The 21,860-nt window shown below is 29.2% G+C and overlaps 1 protein-coding gene across 3 annotated transcripts; it reads right to left on the reverse strand.

Moving 5' to 3' along the window:
* Positions 1 to 16,621: 16,621 nt before the first annotated feature.
* On the reverse strand, positions 16,622 to 20,562 carry LOC124823700 (putative mediator of RNA polymerase II transcription subunit 26b). 3 transcript variants are annotated; one of them, XM_047295976.2, is made up of 10 exons: positions 20,409 to 20,562; positions 19,349 to 19,899; positions 19,107 to 19,175; positions 18,917 to 18,999; positions 18,347 to 18,405; positions 18,110 to 18,243; positions 17,974 to 18,001; positions 17,608 to 17,879; positions 17,438 to 17,528; positions 16,622 to 17,240 (listed from the first exon to the last, which is right to left on the reverse strand). In XM_047295976.2, the coding sequence occupies exons 2-10, from the start codon at positions 19,805 to 19,807 to the stop codon at positions 17,119 to 17,121; spliced, it is 1,317 nt and encodes a 438-aa protein (XP_047151932.1). In that variant the 5' UTR covers positions 19,808 to 19,899; positions 20,409 to 20,562; the 3' UTR covers positions 16,622 to 17,118. The 3 variants fall into 3 exon arrangements, with proteins under 3 accessions (XP_047151932.1, XP_047151933.1, XP_047151931.1); XM_047295977.2 differs by having other exon boundaries at positions 18,110 to 18,237; positions 20,344 to 20,543; XM_047295975.2 differs by having other exon boundaries at positions 20,344 to 20,541.
* Between the last annotated feature and the right edge of the window lie 1,298 nt (positions 20,563 to 21,860).

A 21,860-nucleotide genomic window follows, 5' to 3' on the forward strand; every position in this document is an offset into this window, starting at 1 on the left:
TAATTGTACTCCTTAATCCTATCTATTGTGTACTCTTAACTGCTTTCTATTATTATAATCGATGCATTCTACATATATACATTGCTATATATTTTGGGATGTCATATTTAGTGAGATGTTTAAATCTCCATTTTAATTTACATTTATTTGAATATTTATTTTATTTAATAAATATTTTTAACCTTATTTTTTTTATTTACTTGTCTTTATTATTTATATTTATTTTATTTAGTGGGTGTTTATAATCTATTTTATTTATTTATTTGTCTTTATTATTTATATTTATTTTAATTGGTAAGTGTTTATAACCGCAATTTTAAATTTATTTGCATATTTATTTTATTGGTGAGGTGTGCACAACTTCACTTTTAGTTATATTTATTTTTTTTATATTTATTTATTTAGTAAGATGTTGTTAGCGTAATTTTTATTTTATTTAAATTTATTTATTTAATGAGGTGTTCATGTGATGTGTTTGTACATAAAATGAATTTTGTTCATCCATAAAAATGAGTTAAAAGGATAACTAGTATATTGGCTAGAGTTACTTCCTCCACCACCACTGCTCGCTACACCTCCCTATTTCATTTTTGTCCTTCAAATAACGGATATCAACATCCGTGCACGCATATCAATGTCCGTGCATGAATATCGAATTTTTCAAAACTTTTTTAGTGGCATGTGATGCAGAGGCAACATAGTTGCTAGATACTGCATCAAGAGCTATCTCCAAACCTTAATATGTGTTTTTAAAGTAGTTAAGGACTTTGGAAATATCTCCAAACCCAATGCTATGCAACATGCTCTCTGAAACTTTTGTATAAAATCTTTTCGTGGTGGATTCTTTAACAGTAAAACCTTAATAAGTGCTAACTAATATGGATATGAAAAATATAATTAAGAGGACAAATTCTATAATTATGTTGTTAACAGAGATTATTTGATATTTTGCACATTAAACAAATTTTTAGACAGATATCATTGCGTTATAATTTGGAAATTTTCCAAGAGATAAAAGACTATAATTTAGGGTGACAAAGACATTGTTGATTTCAACGAGTATACTTGCCATGTGAATGCTCTAATGCGGAGAGAGAAAGAGAGAGATTGTTGAGGAAAAATGGAAGTGAAAGAAACTCGTTGCAATAAGATTGTGGAGAGGTGTAGAATATTTTTGGAATAAAAAAAAGTGGAGAGGTGTTGGGAGCACATGGGGTGGTGGAGGGAGCAATACCCTGGCTAGAAAAGTGAAAAATCTTTTAAATTGATGCGAGACTTTTTAAGCTTATTCCTTGTAATTGCCCTTCGCAAAGATAACATGCAACAACACCGCATGTTATGTTCCTAGTGATAATAATTTTAAGGTTTAATGTCTCAATAGGTCCCTATTTTTGTTCAGAATTTGAAATAGGTCCCTTTATTTTTTGGCGTCTCAATTAGGTCCTTATTTTTGTTAATTTGATGCAAATAAATCCTTTCCGTCAATTTCATCAAACGGCGTTAATGAATATGTGACGTGGCCTGAGGACAATATTGACACGTGTAAGGCCACGTCACACATTCATTAACGTCGTTTGATGAAATTGACGGAAAGGATTTATTTGCATCAAATTAACAAAAATAAGGACCTAATTGAGACGCCAAAAAATAAAGGGACCTATTTCAAATTCTGAACAAAAATAGGGACCTATTGAGACATTAAACCTAATTTTAACTCAAAACTAAAACTTTTAGTCTTAGTTTGAAGAATCAAAATAATATAATTTAGAAGTTCTAAAACTGTTAGGTGAAAGAGATAACTCAAAGTAAAGATTAATAGACGAACTCTAAAAAGCGTAATACCTAAATAACACTTTTTGTTTTTGGAAAATAAGATATAAATTAGTTGTTTTTGAAATTAAAATGTGTTGTGTGACTGAGAAATACCTAGAATTATTGAATTGATATATTTTGGATGAATTATATGAATATGAATATTTTTAAGAAGAAATGCTCATATTTGTATACATTGGTGTTGGGATTCCGGTATGAAGTCATCTTGACTCTATCAAGTTCTCATACTAATTGTGATGATGAGAATTGTTGTTGATGATTAAATTTACTGTAAAAGAAATTATGACATGTGTAAAACTTTACAAGAATATCAATATCATATATATACGTCTTCAAAATTAGTTGAATGATTTATATCTTATTGCAACTTTATTGATATGATATGAAACGTATTATCAATTTTTATAACTTTATTGATATGAAACGTATTATCAACTTTATTGTTTGTGTTTGGTTTAATACAATAATTGTATAAATATATTATAACATAAACAAAGAATTAGATGGATGAACCTATAGCTGTAGTGTGAAGCAATAGTAAAAATTGAGAAATTTGAATATCATGTGAATATGTTAACAAAAATGTGCGAGATAAATAGGTTAAAAGAGATGAAAATTTACTAATTAAATACAGTAAAATCATTTATATTGTTACTTTTTTATTCTTAGACTCTTAATCAACATTTATAATTTCTCTCAATCATACTAAATTTTTCATTAATAACAAAATATGTACTAATTTGGTGTTTGTAGACTTATCTTTTTCTCATGCTAAAAAGATGTTCAGATAACTTTTATAACGTTATTGACTACAGAATTAAGAGAGAATCTTTAGATAAGAAGTTTTACATCTTGTTGTCATTATGCTAAATTTAAATTAATAATACCTTTTAAGATTTCTAATTAGAGTTCATTAAAGGAAAAAGTAAGAACTTCTGAGACCCTACAATATGTTTCTACAAAAGGCATAATCAACACCAATCCACCTTAGCATAATACTTAAGGCAAATGCAATGCCACAACAACAATAGCATTAAAAATCATTTGTAATTCATACAATTTCGACAGTGAGATTTATACCATATTTGATCCATAAACATATCTTTGATTTTATACAAAATCTCCACAATTTCATTAACTATATTGAATCTGAATCTAGAATGATAAAGTAATTTTAAAAACATTAATTTTACTAATTTACAATTTTTTTCCACTTTAACATTTTCTTATAAAATAAATAAAATTAATCACTAATTGTCTGATTAATAGAATGAATGTTCTGAGGATAATCTGAAATAAATTAAACACAAAAGTAAAAATAATATTTTAATTATTTTTCATAATGCGTGTATAAAACAGTGAAACTACATGATAATGTCTTGTAGTGTTGTGTCTGTCATTGGAGTGTCTTTTCAGAAGAGTAAGTGGTTCCATGCTTAGGCCCACATGCAACCCACAAGGTCAGGATGTTGGATCTGTTGCCTCATTATATAATAAATAATTTAATCCATTTTCATTAACCTAAATATGTATAAAATAAGTAGGAAAATGTTATTTGGACAACAAAAGTTTGACACAATTTTGACAACGGCGACGTGGCAGCTGTGCATTGGCTCAGTGAATTGAAAACAAACCAGAAAAAACCCAAAATACCCCTCACCCCGGTTCACTGAGCCAATGCACAGCTGCCACGTCGCCGTTGTCAAAATTGTGTCAAACTTTTGTTGTCCAAATAACATTTTCCAAATAAGTATTAGGCATATATGTGGCCAATCGGGTGGGTGTAAGGAAATGATGTTAATTTTAATTACTAAATCTGAAAAAGTGATTATAAAGGCATTTGTTTTGGATGAAGTGCGTTAGAAAAGGCCAAGGCCAAGCTAATGAGAAAGATAATTTTAATCAAATTAACCTTTTAGTCTATATTTTAAATAGATATGTTTAAGTTTTAAGTAGTTTATAAATATTTATATTTTTAATTGAAGTTTTATTAAAAAAAAATCATTTTAAAAAATATTTATTTATTTTCATCTAACTACTTTATATTTGATTTTGTTATTAATAGAATGATATGATCGTTTTTTTTTTCTATATTTACCTTATCAACCAATTCATCGACTTCCTTCTTAATTATTTAATCTCCTTTTTCCAATGAGAAAGTGAACTGAATCAACAAATTAAGAACAATTAAAAAAAAAGAATGACTTTATTAGTTAGATAGAAAAATAGAAAACAACAATCATAACATTGACAAAAGTGAAATGATTAATAAATACATCTATAGCTTATCACCAAAGAAAAAAAAAGAATTAAGTTCACATTTTTTTTAAGTGTGGTTCCTTATTGTAATTTGATTGTTAAGATCTTCTCTGAAAATAATGTTTGACCGAGACGGAAAGATGGGTGGTTAGTAGACACACCTCAATCAGTCTTGTTTATTTATCTACCTACCCATTAGTTTTTCTTCTCTTTTTCCTAATGAATTCATGGTGCTCTCCCAAGGAATTTCGATAGAGACAATACAAATGCAATTAAGTTACTTTTGTTAACACATGTTCCTATTTCCTAGCTAAGTGCCACTTCTGTCAACAGAAAACAAAAAAAACAGAGAGAATAACTTGGTTCATTCACATAATTAAACTATCTAAAAATTAAGTTTATAAAGTGAAAAACATGTGAATGATTTTATTCATCTTTTTTTCCATTTGATCGTCTATTAGATAATTTATAGTTTGATTATATTAATAATTTTCTAAATATTATTGGTGTGTATTTTTTTTTTATTATAAATGATATTTGATATTCCAAATGTGACAACGCTTAGAAATAAAAGTTTATTTTCGGTCGTCGAGAAATTTCGTGATTTTAAGACAAAATTAACGTTTAGATATATCTTTGGAACAAAAAGGAATAAAAATTCATGTATCAAATACAAGGCAATTGATGAAAGACCTTACATCAATTTGTTGAGATTCGTACATTCTAGGGATGGAAAGTTAGTTTATTTAAAATCATCCATTTCACCAATGATAATTGTGTACATGTTAACTTAATTCATTAACTGAATTTTATATGATATGAACCAATTCATTATATGTTATAGGAAAAGAGACAAAAGCAAAAGGGATAAGTGCTCAAAATAAAAATCTACACTTATTATCTTTTGGAGGTATAGAAAGCTTGAAGAGAAGATCATAAAGGAAAAGGCAGAAGCATGTCACCACCTTTTGATGGTGATTGTCTACAACGTCCTTCACCACCATCCTATTGTGGAAGTTATCTTGTCTACGATCATCGGGCTCCTACACTTCTTAATTACATCGCACAAAAATTCTTAAAAAGAATTGTAAGATATACCTTTTCTTTTTAAATAATAATATTGTTTTATATATATTAGATGTTAAATTTTTATTGTTATGTTACAAGACTCTTTGGTTAAATAGAGTTCCCAAGGTAACTTCAATCCAGAAGGTCATCATGACATTCTTGCTACCGTAATTGGATGGCCTAAGCACCCTAAACATGTGCATGTTGGATCAGGAGTTGGCATTCAATATTATTTTGGAAGCTCCTCCCGTTAGACTCCATACACATACAATGTTGAGTGTGAAGAAAGGGTGATGTGGAAAATCATTAAGAAGATCATAGCACAGCTCTATGATGAAGTCATTAAGCAATTGACTGAAAAGGTTATGTGTCAATTCCAACAACAATTCGATAGTTATGAAATATGTCCGCAAGTATCTATCCATCAAAACCTTTTGTGCCACGGGTAAAATTAACAATCATTTTGTGTTAAGTTATGAATTGAATGATTTTTTTTAATAATATAACATTAACATTGCCTCTAATAGGTAGAAGTAGAAAGGGTAGTTGTTTAGGTCTACCCGTACCAGGGGATGACATAAACGACACTCGTCCATGCTAGTTATATGTTTTGGATGATACAAGGACGACACTAGTGGCCCATGGAATAGTATTTGAGGCAACCACAATTCTTCATGGTTTGAAGCTATCAGACAATGAGATTAAGGTTATGAAAGAGGAAATTCTTGTACTAGATGATTTAGTTCTTGTGCCAATAGATGAGGTATATATTGTGGCACATGCATTTCAATTTTTCCTCGCCTAACCTAGAGATTTGGTTGGTTCTATTTTTTGAACCCTGGGACAAACTCCCAAACCCCTCATACACTTCTCAATTTTTAAGTTTACATGTTATTTATGTTCATACTTAAATAATTTTCTATTTGTAGACGATCCTCTTGGTGCATTACACCAACTTGCTGACATAATAATTGATGAGCTGATGCCGATTCCATAAGATTCTAGTGTATTTAGGAGAGACACTAACATCCAATTGTACTTGTATAAACAAGATATCTTAGAGTTTACGTCAAGGAAAGAAGATTTGAATATTACCCTTATTTAGTTATGGATGATGTAAGCCTCTGATCCATTCTTTATATTAAATTGATTTGTCTAGTTACTTATATCAAATAAATGTTTTATGTTTAGGTATATGTTTGATGTAAGTAACGATACGAGATTAAATTATATATATAGTTTCATAGGTCCCCTATTCACTCATGAAGGCAATAAATTTGATGACATCCAAGCATATGCAATAAACTACTTTGCATGGGGGGAGCAAATATATTTTGTTCCTTATACTGTTGCAGAAGTGTAGTTTGTTGACTTATAAGTATAATTCATCATTTTAAGATATAACAATAAAGTTATTTTCAATTCAGGTATCATTTACAACTACTTGTGGTTTTCTTTACAGATGTCCCTCAATGTTTGATATTTTGGTCCATATATTTATAATAGTTTGATTTCTTTTCTTCCTCAATTATTTATAACTGTGTAGATATGTTATAGTGTAACAAAAAAATTGACTCATATGAGTATAATTACTATGTAATGCATTGGATGACAATCGTTGTTTATGCTCGTATTACAATTAGTTGAGAAACGGTAATAGTTGCATTTAATCAAATACTTTGCAACTTTGTCATTTTATATACTAATTGAAATTATTGTCTTTTGTGCATAAATTCAAGAGTCATGCACCAATTCCCGACACTAGTACAAAAATAACGTATAATGTCACACGTTCAACGTCCAACACTGAATAGACAACGTTAAAAATAACTGGTAGCATTTTTGTAAATAAATGCAATTATTAAACATCGTTTAGAATTGTAATTCGACGTAAAAGTATATAAAGCGTTGAATACCCCAGTGTTAGACGTCAAAAAGTTAGTGAATTTAATAAAAAAATTGAGCAGAAGATTGAAAATTCATTCACTTTAACTTAGCGCGAGACCCTCTTCTCTTCTCAAACTTTTCTCGAACGAAGTTTGACGACCATAACATGTAATCTTTCTTTCATTTGATACAAATGCATTTTATGTATGATTTTCGTTTGTTTTAACCGATTATTTTCGTGCTTTTGTCCTTCATAGGCGCATTCTGCTTTCTCTGTCACCGGTGACGACACTTTATTCCGAAAAACCCCCCTTTTGAATGTTAGTTTTCGTTTTCGTTTTGAAGAACTTATTTGTTGAACTTGTTTTTTATTTTTTTGTTGAACTTGTTTTTTGTTTTTTTGTTGAACTTGTTTGTTGTTGTTTGGTTGAACTTGTTTTTTGTTGGTTATTGTTGTTTGTTGTTGATACTACGTTCATAGTTCTTGCTTTATAAAATACCAAAAACTTAATTTTTTTGTTTTTCTGCTTTTTAGGTCTCATAGAGTTGTAAAAAAGGATCACAATCAATTAAAAAAATGATTAACGTCGTATATTAACAAGATTTGACGTTAAGTTAACATCGTATATTGACAAAATTCGACGTCAATTTAACATCTCTTTATATGACGTCGTTCGCAAATTTCGTTGTTAGAAGCCCAAAATATTCGACGTTGTATGCGATTTTTGTACTAGTGCGATAAGTTCATCCATTATTTAAGGAAAGCTTGTGCAAAATATATAATACAATAATATTTAACACATTTACTTGTTATAAGAATAACATATTCTTAAGGATTTAGCACAAATATAAGGATAACATTTAACACATTTACTTGCATATAAATTCTGACTAGATGTGATGAATATATAAATTGGTTTGTTTCTTTTATGTATCTATGGTGAATATTTTGTATAGATTTAATATATAGAATGAAACAAAAAAATTATATTTTAAAAAAATGCCATATTAGGCTTCAATTATAACCAAAATCGAAGCAGAAAAGAATATTCAACTTCGATTAAGGTTATAACTAAAGCCAAATACAATTTCAGAATTTTTTTTTAAAATTACATTAGGTTTCTCTGCACAACTGAAACATAAAGTAAATTTGGCTTGACAGGGGATTTGACCTCGTTATGAGCATAATCGAGGCCAAATACCTTTTTTTTTAACCCGGAAACCTTTATAAAAATTGAGACGACAATACTAGTCAAGAGAGATATTTTGAGAAAAAAACGTGCGAGTATATTAGTTTTCTACCCTTTTCTTCTACCCGCAAAGCTTGTATATTCCTTCTTTGGTCTTTTATTTTTCTTCTGCACAAAAATAAAGTAGTTTCCGCAATTCAAGTTGATAATGAAAGTTCAAAATACACTTACTTTTAACCGGAGTCAAAAAAGAGACAGAATTAGTTTTGAAAATTGTAATATGAAAGACTAAAATGGTCTAATTTATTCATGTGTCAACAAAAGAGGCCGAGTCACTTTCGTAAAAGTTGTATAGATAAATACAAAACATATTTAAAAAGGATTCATAGAAAATTTTTGTAAACAACCTAATTAAATATTTACCAACCAACAGTACTGTAAAAGCACTTTGTTTCGTACGGATTTTAATGTTGCAGCCAATCTTGCATTTTCCTTCTGCAACTCAATCTTCATTGAAAATAGGCTTAATTACCTACTTAGTCCCCATGTTAGGAGGTAATTTTCTGTTTAGTACCCGATTTTAAAAATGTAGGCATTTGGTACCTATGTTTTGAAATTTGTATCAATTCAATCCTATCCAGTTAACGGCGTTATAATTGATGCGAGAAATTAAGGACGTTAATGAAGATGCATTCAAACATTTGATAGCTATTCCACCCAGGCTATCATTAACGTCCTTAATTTCTCGCATCAATTATAACGCCGTTAACTAGATAGGATTGAATTGATACAAATTTCAAAACATAGGTACCAAATACCTACATTTTTAAAACTGGGTACTAAACAAAAAATTACCTCCTAACATGGGGACTAAGTAGGTAATTAAGCCTTGAAAATATTTCACAGCTTCACTTCATGTTCTGATGACCACTTGCACTGATTACATGCATCATCTTTCTGTTTATGATCAGGTACGCTGGAATAAGGCTGTGTTGTCCACTTTTCATTTTCTCAAAAACAATTTTTCATTTGTAAATTATAATAAACGAATATCCTTCCAAAAATACAAAGGAGATCGTTTTACAAACTAAAGCATAATACTTTATATAGAAAGTTATCAAATAATTGTTTGTACAAAGAAGGTTCAAATTTTCGAAAAAATTGTCTTCATCCCTCTTCTAAATCTTATATTAGCCGAGGAAAAAAGAACGAGAGCACGAAAAGATAGATTGCATTATACAAAATTATATCCTAAGTTTACTTGATTTGTTGAAAGTTTATGTGTCGATTATTCAACAAAGTACCTATTTTCAATAGCTCCACCAACTATACAATAATATATAAAAAGAAATTATGGGCCATCTGTCAAACTTAGAAGGTGAACAGCTCAAAGTTTGTACGAAATGACAATTGAAAGGAGAATGACCTAAGTAGAAGATTGTGGATAAAACCATGACCTGAATTTGGTCATAGATGTCTAATTAGGTGGTATTCATCCTTCTTACGTTGTTAGTATAATTTTGTTCACATAAATTATAATGTGAGATGCAATTCTATTTTGGGAAATTTCTTATGGCAGATAAATTACTACAAATAAAATAAGTAATGTATTGTTAAAACTTGTTAGGCATGTTTAATTTGTGGTGATTATTTGATTTAGTTTGTTGGTTATTTGAGTTTTGTGAAGTTTAGGAAGTGGTGGTGGTGGTGGCTCTTATCTTGGTGATGGAGGTGCCAAGTGTCGAATGCATTAGAGTTGTCAGAAGAGAAAGTGACTTTTGTTTGTCTTTTTCATTCAGTGCCAGTTCATATCTTGGGAAGTTCAAACACACGAAAAAGTACTTTTTAATGTGAGTGGGAATCAATCGGATAGATAGGAAGCTCAAAGAGCTCCATTACACTTCACCTAAAATGTCAAATATCTATTATATATACTTTTTTATTTTAATTTATTTTCACGTTTCAAATTTTAATCAGATAAGAAACCTAACTAGGAAATTTAGGTTTAACGTAGTGTCACACTTTTAATAAAAAATTGTTTTTATTTAACGTCTTACGAATAATTGTTATTTTCATTTTTTTTATCTTGAACAAAACATGTTTTATTTTTGTTGAGTCTAGAATTTTTAATCATGAGAATTAAGCGAGAAGAGATGCTCGTTTTGTCAAATAAAAAAATGGAACTTTTCATTTTCTGGAGAAATTGGTGAAGCCCGCTGATTTACAAGCGTACATTTAGATGAAAACGTTACGTTGCAAATCTGAAGATGGAAATAATATACACTTTGATAAATATTTTTACACTTGATATAAAATTTATATATTACCATTTAACAAAATATGGAGTGAACTTAGAGAAGAATAAGGATGTTAATAGCATGAAGAGAGAGCTAACCATATTCTCCATTCTTTATTTTTCCTCCAATCTTTCTCGATGTCCTCACCTAAAACAAATTCAAAATTTCTCTACGTTTTTTTTCGGTAATTTCGCGGTCTACATGCTAGTATTTTATTAAAAATGTAAACATTAATGAAATGGAGTCAAAGTCCTCTTAACTACACACTCTTATTTCAAAGTCTACTCAAAATGTTAATACTTTAAATGTCATCAATCATATACACATGACACATATTAATATAATGAAATGTCATCACATGACACATGTCAAAGCTTATTGAAAATATTTCAGTGGAATCAAATACCATCAATTACATATACTTAATTGATATAAAAACTTACTACAACAAATATTAATGGTAACTCATTAGAGTCAAGTGTTTCTCTTTATACTTATTCTAGTAAACATGCACAAGTTGTTTCCTAATGTGTATAATATTCAATATCAAACCACATAAAGAAAAGTCAAACTTTACGTTATCATTTGAGACTATAAGAAAGTAATGTATCTATGATAGCATCAATTTAATAAAGGAAAACTAACAACGTCACTAGATGACACTGACACTAGTATACAGGAAAAGAATTCGACACTGGTTATTTTCAAGGTTTTATTTCAATCTTGCAATTCAAAGGATTTATGACAAGATTAATGAGTAAACACTTGAAAAAACAAATCTTCTCAAGGCTCATGATATTCAATAAAGCTTTGAACTTAAATAAAATAAAGATCATGACTTAGAGCACCCTAATTAATATAAACAATTAAAAGTTTTATACTTTTGTTTTAATTTTATAAGTTCGTTAGGCGAGATAGGTGTTTTGTTGGACGAATATCTCGTTTTTATTTTTAAATTTTTAAGTTATATTTAGGTCTGATGTTCTTACTTTTCTTTTAGGATTTCTTAAGCTTTTTAAATATTTGTAGCTATAATATATAGGAACACCAAATAAATATGTAGACACCTTGGATGGACACTATATGAAAATTAATTTTTCATTGAGAGAGGATTCTCTTGGATTTTATATTAGAACTCTAATTCTTATTAAAGATGAATTTATTTGTAGTAAATTTTCCTTGACATATCAATCTATTAGATTGTGGCGCCTCCAACTCTGATTCTTATCAAAGATGACAATCTTTGTGTAAAATCTTGATTTATGAATCTGCTAGATTGTGGCATTTCATCTTTGTCTTATTTTGTGTTCTTCTCTAATATATTTTTATTTGTTCCTCTTGAGGATTCAATTTCAGAAGTGATAGTACTATTTACTAGATAGGATTGTATCATCTGACATCAGAACATATCATCTACTATCCAGATTGTAACATCAGCTGGTATTAGAGCTTGGTTTCTAATTTGATTTCCTCTTTTATCTTATTTTTTGTCATATGAGGAAAACATAAAAAAAAGGTTTAATATTTGTATTATGTGTTTTGTTTTGAAATTCAATTTGATCATTATACCTAGAATTTTGTAAAAAGTGAAACCTGTAAGGTTTTATCCAACTCCATTGAGTTTTTAAAAGTGGATCAAAGTGAAACCCGTAAGGTTTTATCTTCGGTTTGTTTATCACATTAAATTCACCCGAAACTCCAAATAATATTTTTAAATAATCTCATATGTAAAATAATATTTTTAAATAATCTCATATGTAAAATAATTCTTATTAAAATCTCAACATTTAACATCAAATTTTATACTCAACTTAATTATGGATATTTTATACTTAATTATGATGTTTCTTACTAATTTCTTACTTAGATATTTGAATTATGACTTATTTTATGTTTATTTATTTGTTGTGATAATAAAATATATTAAAGAAGACAAACTGAAAAACTAAAAACTAGCACAAAAGGTTTAATGAAACAAAAGTAACTAAATTTATGCATAAATTTAAATTAATTTTTTATTTACATAAACTATATTTTTTAACTTAATTTAATTTACAAAAGGATATTCATTAGAAAAATTTTATTTACATAAATTTAACAAGATTAGTAGTAAATAAAAGTTGTTACTTTTTTAGGATATAAATGTGGCTAAAATCTGTAAATCATAGTACATAAAAGGATAAATGTATCCATAGTAATGAAATCTAACTCATGAACAACAAGTTTGTCCCTAAGCATGTTTGATGAAATTAAAACTGAAAGTATTGTACAATAATTGAGCAAGACCATGAAATCTTCATAGTTTGTCTTCCACATATTTGAATTCTTATACTATAACATGATAAACGATGATTTATTAATAGTTTTTCTATTTCTTTTTTGGTAATTCATACTTATTGTTCTTAAAATTTCGGTATATAAGAAATCGAATTACGAGCAGTGAAACCAATTAATGATAAGCAATAAAGAGAAAAAACAAAAAAAAAAAATTGCAAGCACAAAATTAGGTAGCACAACTTACTATATTTCAATTGTAACAGTTTCATGATATTTCAAAAGAAACTGTTACATTTAAATGTAACAGTTTCTTCATTTAGAAAAAAGTTTGCTTTGTTTTCCCAAGATCATTTTAATCAGATTAAATAATATTATTCGTCCCTTGGCTTTATTAGGAAATATTAAATTGGTTTTTTTTATACGTTATAATTTAGTTTCTATTTTAGAAATTTATTTTCCATTAATATTAATAAAAAAGTGTAATGTAACAGTTTTTATTTTTATTTTTATTTAAATTTTATAATATCTTTTAAATTATTTTTATTTTTTAATTTCTTAAAAAAATAAAAATTTATGTATCAAACTGACATTATTACGTCATGTAAAGTGATATTGATAGTGTGATTTGATAATAACAATACACACCAAGTATTTTTATGCCTGAATTTAGTTTTCAAACTATTGTTTTGAATTGGATCCTAATTTTTTTTAAATTAAACTATTTTGCATATTTTAAAATTGAAATAAAATTTAATTTTTATATAAATATTATACAAATTAAAGAAATGAAATTTAATTTTATATAAATATTATATAAATATTTTATTAAATTTGATATTTTTATTAATTACTTTTAATAAGATTAATTTTATTTGTATTTATATTTTATATTAAATTTTATATTAAATTTTATTTAAAATTATTAATAGAAAGTATTTTTAATAGAAAAAATTCAAAATTTATTTCAACTAATACAATAAACTTGTATAACTTGCTTATACGTTACATTTCCTAAAATAAATTAAACTTATCAACTTTTTCAATTTTTTAAAATATTTGTATATTTTTAAAATGTGTAAAATTTAATAATTTCTATATAAATGTTTGAGTTGGTTTAAAAATGATAATTTTACAAATTCAATTATAAAATTTTAAAATAATTTTAAACAATTTTATAACAATTTGAAAAAAATTAATATTTGAAAAATAAAATAAATTTCAGTGTAAAATATAAATATAATAAACTTAATCTTATTAAAAATATTTAATAAAAATATTAATTTTAGTAAAAATATTTGTATAAAATTTATACAAAATTAAATTTCATTTTAATGTGAAAAGTAATAAAATTGCTTTATTTAAAAAAAAAATAAACTCAAACAAAACAAAATAAAAATACAAAAATCGAGATTAAAACAATAACACTTAACATAATAACATATAAACTCATCTCACCTTATCATTAAAATGTGACATGACATCAATTAAATATATATGACAAAAAAATTATTTAATTTTTTTTAAACAAATAATAAATTTACATGTGACACTTTTTTAATATTAGTACAGTATTAACGGAAATAGTTTAATTACATCAAATTTATCATAATTGAAGCTAAAAAAAAAATACTAATTTGATATTTTTCTACAATAGGACAAATAACATGATTTAACATTTTAATTAACCACTCCATCAGTTAACTCGTAAGATTTAAAAATTAAAATAAAATCATAAACTTATACATGAGATTTCTCTAATGTTAGTACAGTACTAACCGGAATGAGTTAATTACATCAAATTTATCAAAATAGAAACTAAATAAAAAAATGATTAATTTAATATTTTTTTACAAAAAATAGTGCAAATAACATGATTTAACATTTTAATTAAGCACGTCATTAGTTAACTCGTAAGATATTGTTTTTGTATTTATAAAAAAAGAAATTAGACTTCCTTTTGAATGCATTCATGATATAACATCTCAATTTTTTTAGCTTTAATTTTCGAATTATTTGTGTGGTTTTGTTTACGTATTCACTCTTTTATAGCACTGTTGTGGTTCTCAATTTTCAGGACCCTACATTTTTGAAATATCTATTGCTAATTTCCTTTAACAGATAAATAGGTAATGATTAAATATAATCTAAAATAAATATTATATTTGAATACAGGACCCTACAGTGATATAACCGAGTGCTGGGAATCTTAATCCATGTTTGGTCGGGCATGATAAATAATTCAAACGTGCCTCTTTTTAAACCATAATAATTCAAATGTAGTTTTATATTTCTGAACTTGTGTAAAATAAATTTATTTTAACATCTAAACTAAATTTAAGTAGTTTGGAACTTCGCTATGAAATGTTTTACGGTTTTGTTAACGCGCGTTTCTCTTACAAACTAACGTATGTTTGAAAAATACTTTAAAAATTGAAAAGAGAAAGTATTTAATTACTCAAATTTTATTTTAACGTAGTTTTTTTGTTTAATTACATACTTTAACGTAAATTATTTTGATTGTAGGAAAACTTTGATAAATACGATGCGAAACTTCGTTTTTCTTTCTGTCTTCTCTCTTCACGGTCAAACCGAAAGAAAATGAAAATCGACGGACGCATTAATATTTCCGCAATTTTCACATTGATTTAAATTTGTCTTAAATAAAATATTTAAAAAAAGTCTATTCTTTGAAATTGATGTGATCGTTTAAGTAAGCACTCATAAATTAAAGAACATTAATAAGCAATACAGATAAAAACAAAAATAAAAAGTTTACAAAAGTCAAACGGAAGAAAAATATTAAATACAAAATAAAGTTCACAAATTCATTTGAAACCAAAAAATTATTTAAGAAAAGTAAAAAAGAAACACTCATCATGACGAAGAGTGTTTAGGCTATTCAATATATAAGTCATCATCAGTATTTCGCAAATTACAGTTTCAAGTATTTATTAAATATAACGTAAGTAATAAAGGAATGTTATTAGTTTTATTAAATAGAGAATAAAAGTTTGCATAGAAGCGCATTTATTTAACGTGTGTAGTTATTTAATAGATAATAATATTATTGATGTAAGAGTTTAAAATTGTTTAAGTAATGGCATAATCTAAAAGGCTAGTGTAAAATGGAATAATGTTAAAATATTAGAAAGAAAGGAAAACGGTGAATTGGGAAACATTTTGAAGCATGCAGTGGATGAGGCGGCGTGACAGAAAACTTAGCGTAAAGAAATGCAGAGAATATTCGGCGAAACAAAAACGAAGGAAGATGGGTGAGAAAGAGAAAAGGGAAGGGTCAAAATTGACAGCTTGAAATTCTAATGTGTTGTTGTGTGTGTGTGGCATTAATTAACAGAGGCATGGAGTTTCAGTTTAATTTGTGATACACGCAAATCGCAGAAATATGAATAGGAACAGAAGATGATTCATTGGTTACTACTAAAAACAAAAGAACCAAGCAAAGAAAGTCAAGCCGACAAGCTAAAAAAATCCTCCAACTTTTGCACGTTCTCTCTCTCTCTCTCTTTTTCTCAGGGTCATGGTCATAATCATATTCATACCATCCATTTTATTTTTTATTTTTTTTCATTTTTTAAATGGTTTAGACCAAACCAAATTCTCCATTCTCCTATGGCCAATGACATTCATCAAGGGTCACTCTTCTCTTCCCTCCTTAATTCTATTCTATTCCATTCTGTTCTACTATCAAACCAAACCCACAGAAGAAGAAAACAACAGAAAAAGTTGTCATTTTGACTGGGACCAACTTTTTAGTAATTATGCTAATAAAGATTGAAAAAGTAAAAGGCATGGAAAAAATGATTCAATTGTTATTTGATATTAAAATTCTTGTACACCTGCTACCATAATCACATCAAGGAGTTTAAAGACCAGCACTTTGAAATGGTGTATGTGTATGTACTCTAACTTAGATATGACAACCTAGTAAGTTATATGTGACAAGAAAACTGTCCAGAAACAATCGAGAGTTTTCTATAGACAATCATTATGGAAGCAAGTCAAAAGTAGAGGTGCCACAGTTAGGGTCCTCTCTTCTAAGCTACGATTAACAAAAACTCTTATGTACCACCTTAACTCCTAAACTCCTAAGCTCCTCCTATAGCGCGGGAAATAAACACTTTTAAGGTTTACTTCCTCCTCAACCTGAAAACTATGCAAAGACCAATTTCTCAATGGATGCTGTCATTTTCTACAGTCAAGGGGACCAATCTTCAATCCGCAGAACAAACAGCTTGGTGGTCATGCTCTGCTAAATCTCCTGGTCCACCGTATACAATAATAGCTCTCTACCTTCGAGTATTAGCCCGGTTCCTATTGTGAAAACCAGGCTTCGCATTTGGATTTCGGTAGTTAACATGCTTCGGGAGATCATTTATTTCCATAACTTGGATTGTTCTCTGTCTCTTGGCTGCATGTCAGAGTTAAATGTCAGTTAGTTTCATCAATTAATTAGCAACTGAGAAAAACTTCTACTCTATGTGATTTATTGTCCCGAGCTCTAAGTTCTAAAAGTTGATCCACCAGATCCAAAACACTTATGGCAAGGAAATTGACTTCTGTGAATAGAAACTACTGGACATAGATTTTGGAAAAGGAATGACATACCTTTTTCAGCCTGTTGATAATTCTCCTGAAGTCTCCTCTTGGTGGCTTCTAGCTTTGCTTGGACAGCCGCATCATCTGAATGCATGGGTTTCTGATATAGGAAAACAAAAATCAAGGTCAGAGAGAGAACAGAAACATACAAGTTTGATTCACAGAGATATTTCTCTTACATCTAGATGACCAACGGGATGCCTCCTTGGGATTGAATTGTTCTCTATTTTTTGCTGCATCTTTGGCTCCACATTACTTTTTCTCTGCATATTATTAGATGGGAGGGGTCTGCCAGGGCCAGAATCAGAGCTTACTGGCTTATTTGGCCTCACTGGCACATCAGCCACATTTCTCTTTGCTTGTTGACTCTTATCCTCCCTATTAGGGATGGCTGCTGGCTTTCTGCCATTATTGAGACGGTTCTTGTGGGATGGACCACTTGGTCGAGGATCTGAAACAATATTTGCCAATCATAATCATTAATATAAGATCTGGGGGAGTAAAATACAGAAAACAAAAGAAAAGTGATAATAAATTCAACTTACTTCCATCATCATCCATGCCATCAAAAAACTTTACAGCATTGAGGAATGTGACAATCAACAGAGAAAAGTACAAGTCAGTCTCTGTATACAAAAAAAGTCACAACAAAAGAAAGAGGGGTAAAGCACAAGCAAATACCTGAGAAAGTTCCATGGAACCAGTTGGAGCAACAAAGAAGGCCCCTTCATCCATAGGAGGCGATGGAAGTCCTTCTTCTTCTTCATCATCAACAACAGATGGATTAACTGAATCGGGTGTGCCTTCATCTGAAGCTACAAAACATTTAATGAAGCCATTATCAAACCTGAAATAATTTATAAGTATACAAAAAGGTTGCAGGGTGATTCTGATTGTAAGGCAGACAAATATTTGTACCTGCAATAGCTGTGGTAGCAGTGGCCTTCACCCATTCATCAACCATTTGTTTCCAGCCACTACATATGCAGGTGGAAAAGTTTAGAATGGAAGTTGTTCAGCACACAAGTGAACAAATTAAACAGCTTGCCAATCTAAACCAGTACATTGATATGAATCAACACAACTTGGCTAACTTAAGATGAAGAGACGTGCTAGCACAAATATGATTTGCATGGAACTTTAATCGACTATTCATCTATCTAAAGATCTTTATCAAAGCTAAAAAAGCATTCCCTGTGAGATGAACTAAGAAACAAAATAAGAACTACATCTAACAACGGATGACTCTAATAAAGGAATATCAGTTAGAGCACAGCAAAAATGGATTGTATTGACCTTCACTCTCTCACACACACACACAACAAGAATAACAAACCACTAATTGGAATCGAAGAAACCACCTAGAAGCCATTACACATTGATCCATGTAATAGAAGATCAAAAGACTAAACTAGTATATAAAATAAACCAATTAATCAAATGATACAAAGAGGACAAACAAACATCAGCAAAAAAACTAATACGTACTCGATAAGAGTTTTTGCAAGTTGACGAATTTCCTTTGATCCTCGTTTTCGGAGAGGATTGACAGCCTTTCCAATCTCAGTTGCCTGGCAAAGTTAATCAATAAGAGTTAGAGGAGTGGACTAGGGAGGAACAAAACAAATTGTCTAAATTTTCAATTGAATGAGAAACAAGGAGAGAATCAAATTCGAACCTTAAGACAATCCACTGTTAGCTCCATCAGCTGAAGCATCCTCAACGATTCAAATAAGACAGACTCAGACTGTAACAACAAGAAACAAAGAAGATTCAGCAAAACTCAAACCTTCAAAGAAAAACCAAAATGTCATCGGACAAAACCCACATTTGTTGGAAACAACAAAGCACCAAGACAAAAATAAAATCACAAAGAAGAAAAGAAAGTGAAGTGTGAGAGGGGGTGAGAGTAAGACAAACCTCTTCTTCACGGTTAAGCAGAACATCTTTGATCCTCAAAACCTCCCCCATATACTGAGTCTCTTCATCCATCTCATCAGTTAATGCCTCAGCCTCACCAAAACTGTAGTTGCTAACACCATTCACATCAATCTCTGCATCCTCATCTCCACCTTCATTGACCTTGCTCTCTTTGCTTGCTCCTGCGAACTCACCCGCATTTCTTTCTACCCCATTCTTGCAGCCTTCATCATCACTCTCTTTACCAACTCCCCTCGCAGCCAACTCCACACGGTCACAACCCGCACAGCGAGTCAACCTGGAACAGAACAGCCTCTCTGCAATCGCATCCCTCTTCACTCTAAACTCCTTCGGACAATCCGTAGCCGCCACGATTATGGCGTTTTCAATTATCTCAAAAATATCCGAATTCGAAGACACAAAGTACTCCCTCCACTCATCCACTGACCAAGACTTCATCCTCACAGATCCAAAACTTGAACACGAAATCGACAGCTCAAATTCCGCTTCTCATCAATGTGATCGTCACTCGAATACTGCCGCCTCGATCCCTGCGCACACCAATCACGAACAAGGGTCAAAAGGGTAATAAAAGATAATCGGCAATGAATGATTAAAGATTGTAAATTGAAAATTGAAAATTCATTTCACTAAGTCTTATTTCTTAATTTTGGGGCGTGACCCAGTTTGGAAAAATTGGATTGGATTAATGTTTGGCAGAAGGGGGAGTGGATAGGCATGCTCTAACAAAAACCAACACAAACACGCATGCGGGCGTAAATGACAAGAAACAACGTTGTGTGTTGCCGTCGTTTGTGTTGGTGTTTAAGATTCCGGCACTTGAAAAGTCTCGGGTGAAATAAGAGAAAGAGAAAGACCCCTTCTTTCTCTCAAAATAAGAACAGCAAAGGAAAAATTGAACCCACCCAGAAATCAATGAAAAGAAAGAGTGAAACGTAACAAAACAAAAGAATCCGAAAAATATTTGTGTCTACCTACGACAGCAGTAGTGTTGTTGTTGCACCGAGGAAATAGAGATAGAGAGAGAAAATAAAAATACCGCGTGCTTAGGAAAGTGGTTGTGGAGAAGAAAAACCAGTTGTGTTGAGAGAGAAAGAAAGGATATAAAGGGTGTGCTGTGTATCGTTGTGGTCTTTTTGGGTGGGTTTTGACTTTGATCAGAAAGACACGATGGTTGAGTTATGGAGAGAAAGCTCTCGCTCTGTTCGCTATATATTTCTCGATATAATTTTTTCATTTTCTGTTCTCATTTCCTTATTTATTTATGTAAAAAGATAAAAGATTCAAATAAAAAATATATCTATACTATTATTACGTAAAGATTATTTTCTTGGATTTCATTATTTATCTAAACACAAGAAAATCAAGATCACGATAAAAAAAAATCTATATTATTATCATATGTACGAAATTTACTTACAATTTTATTCTTTAATAAATAGTTAGTTTTAAATTAAATGATTACATTATTAATTTTACTATTTAAGTTATCGTTTTTAAAAAATTTAACTGTTTCTTTAACCATGTTTTTTACTTTAAATATTTTTAAAATTCTATTTATAGTAAAAATATTTACTTACAAAATAAACATAAATTATATATATTTATTTTTATAGTAATACTTTTATTGTTATTATTATTTATAATTATAATCTTAATATTTTTTATTATAATGAAAAATAAAAATAGATAATTTGATTATTTTTTATTTTCATAAAAAAAAATGAAATGGAGATAAAAAGATAAAAAAGAAGTGGAACATGAAGAAATTAAAAGTGGTAAGTAGGTAGTGAATGTAGCACGATATAGATAGGACCAAGGAAGCGGTTCTCAGCGAGCGAGTTTCGTGGGGCCCACCACTCAGATATCAGACTAATCCTTTTGTCTTTCACTTTCACTGCTCTTGCTCTGTCTACGTTAAAAAAATCTTTTCCCTAAGAATAAAAATTTATTATTAATAACCATTTTCACAACAAAATTAAATTCAACCACTGAATAATTCCCGAATAAATATTTTTAAAAGATTTTCTTTTCTCCTCTCTTTATTAATTCTCTTATCAATTATCCTCGCATTCAATATTTATTTAAACACTGTCCTTAATTAAGACAAATCATTAAACCAAATCCCTTCTGTATTTAATTTTTTTTTTAAATCTGTGTGTTTAATCCATTTTTCACTTTCAACTTCTTTTAAATTTCCGGTTTTACTACAAAATATTAATACAAGTTATATTGTTCTGTCTCACAGTAATGATAGCTTCTGGTTAATGATACGCAATTAATTTAATTTCCTGAAATTAAATAATTCAATGATTGTTTCCAAATATATTATTTATTGAAAGTAAATTACCTTATTAAAAACTTATTAGCCTTTCTCTTCTCCAACTAAAACTCATAAATTGCATTTCAGTTCTGTTATGATTTATTCTCAACTACTTTAATATTGCATTCAGTGTATTGCAAAAGTCAAATATTATCAATAATGATCTTT

Source organism: Vigna umbellata, chromosome 5 (assembly GCF_029865625.1).
Source record: "Vigna umbellata cultivar VRB3 chromosome 5, Vumbellata_1.0, whole genome shotgun sequence".
Lineage (NCBI taxonomy): Eukaryota > Viridiplantae > Streptophyta > Magnoliopsida > Fabales > Fabaceae > Vigna > Vigna umbellata.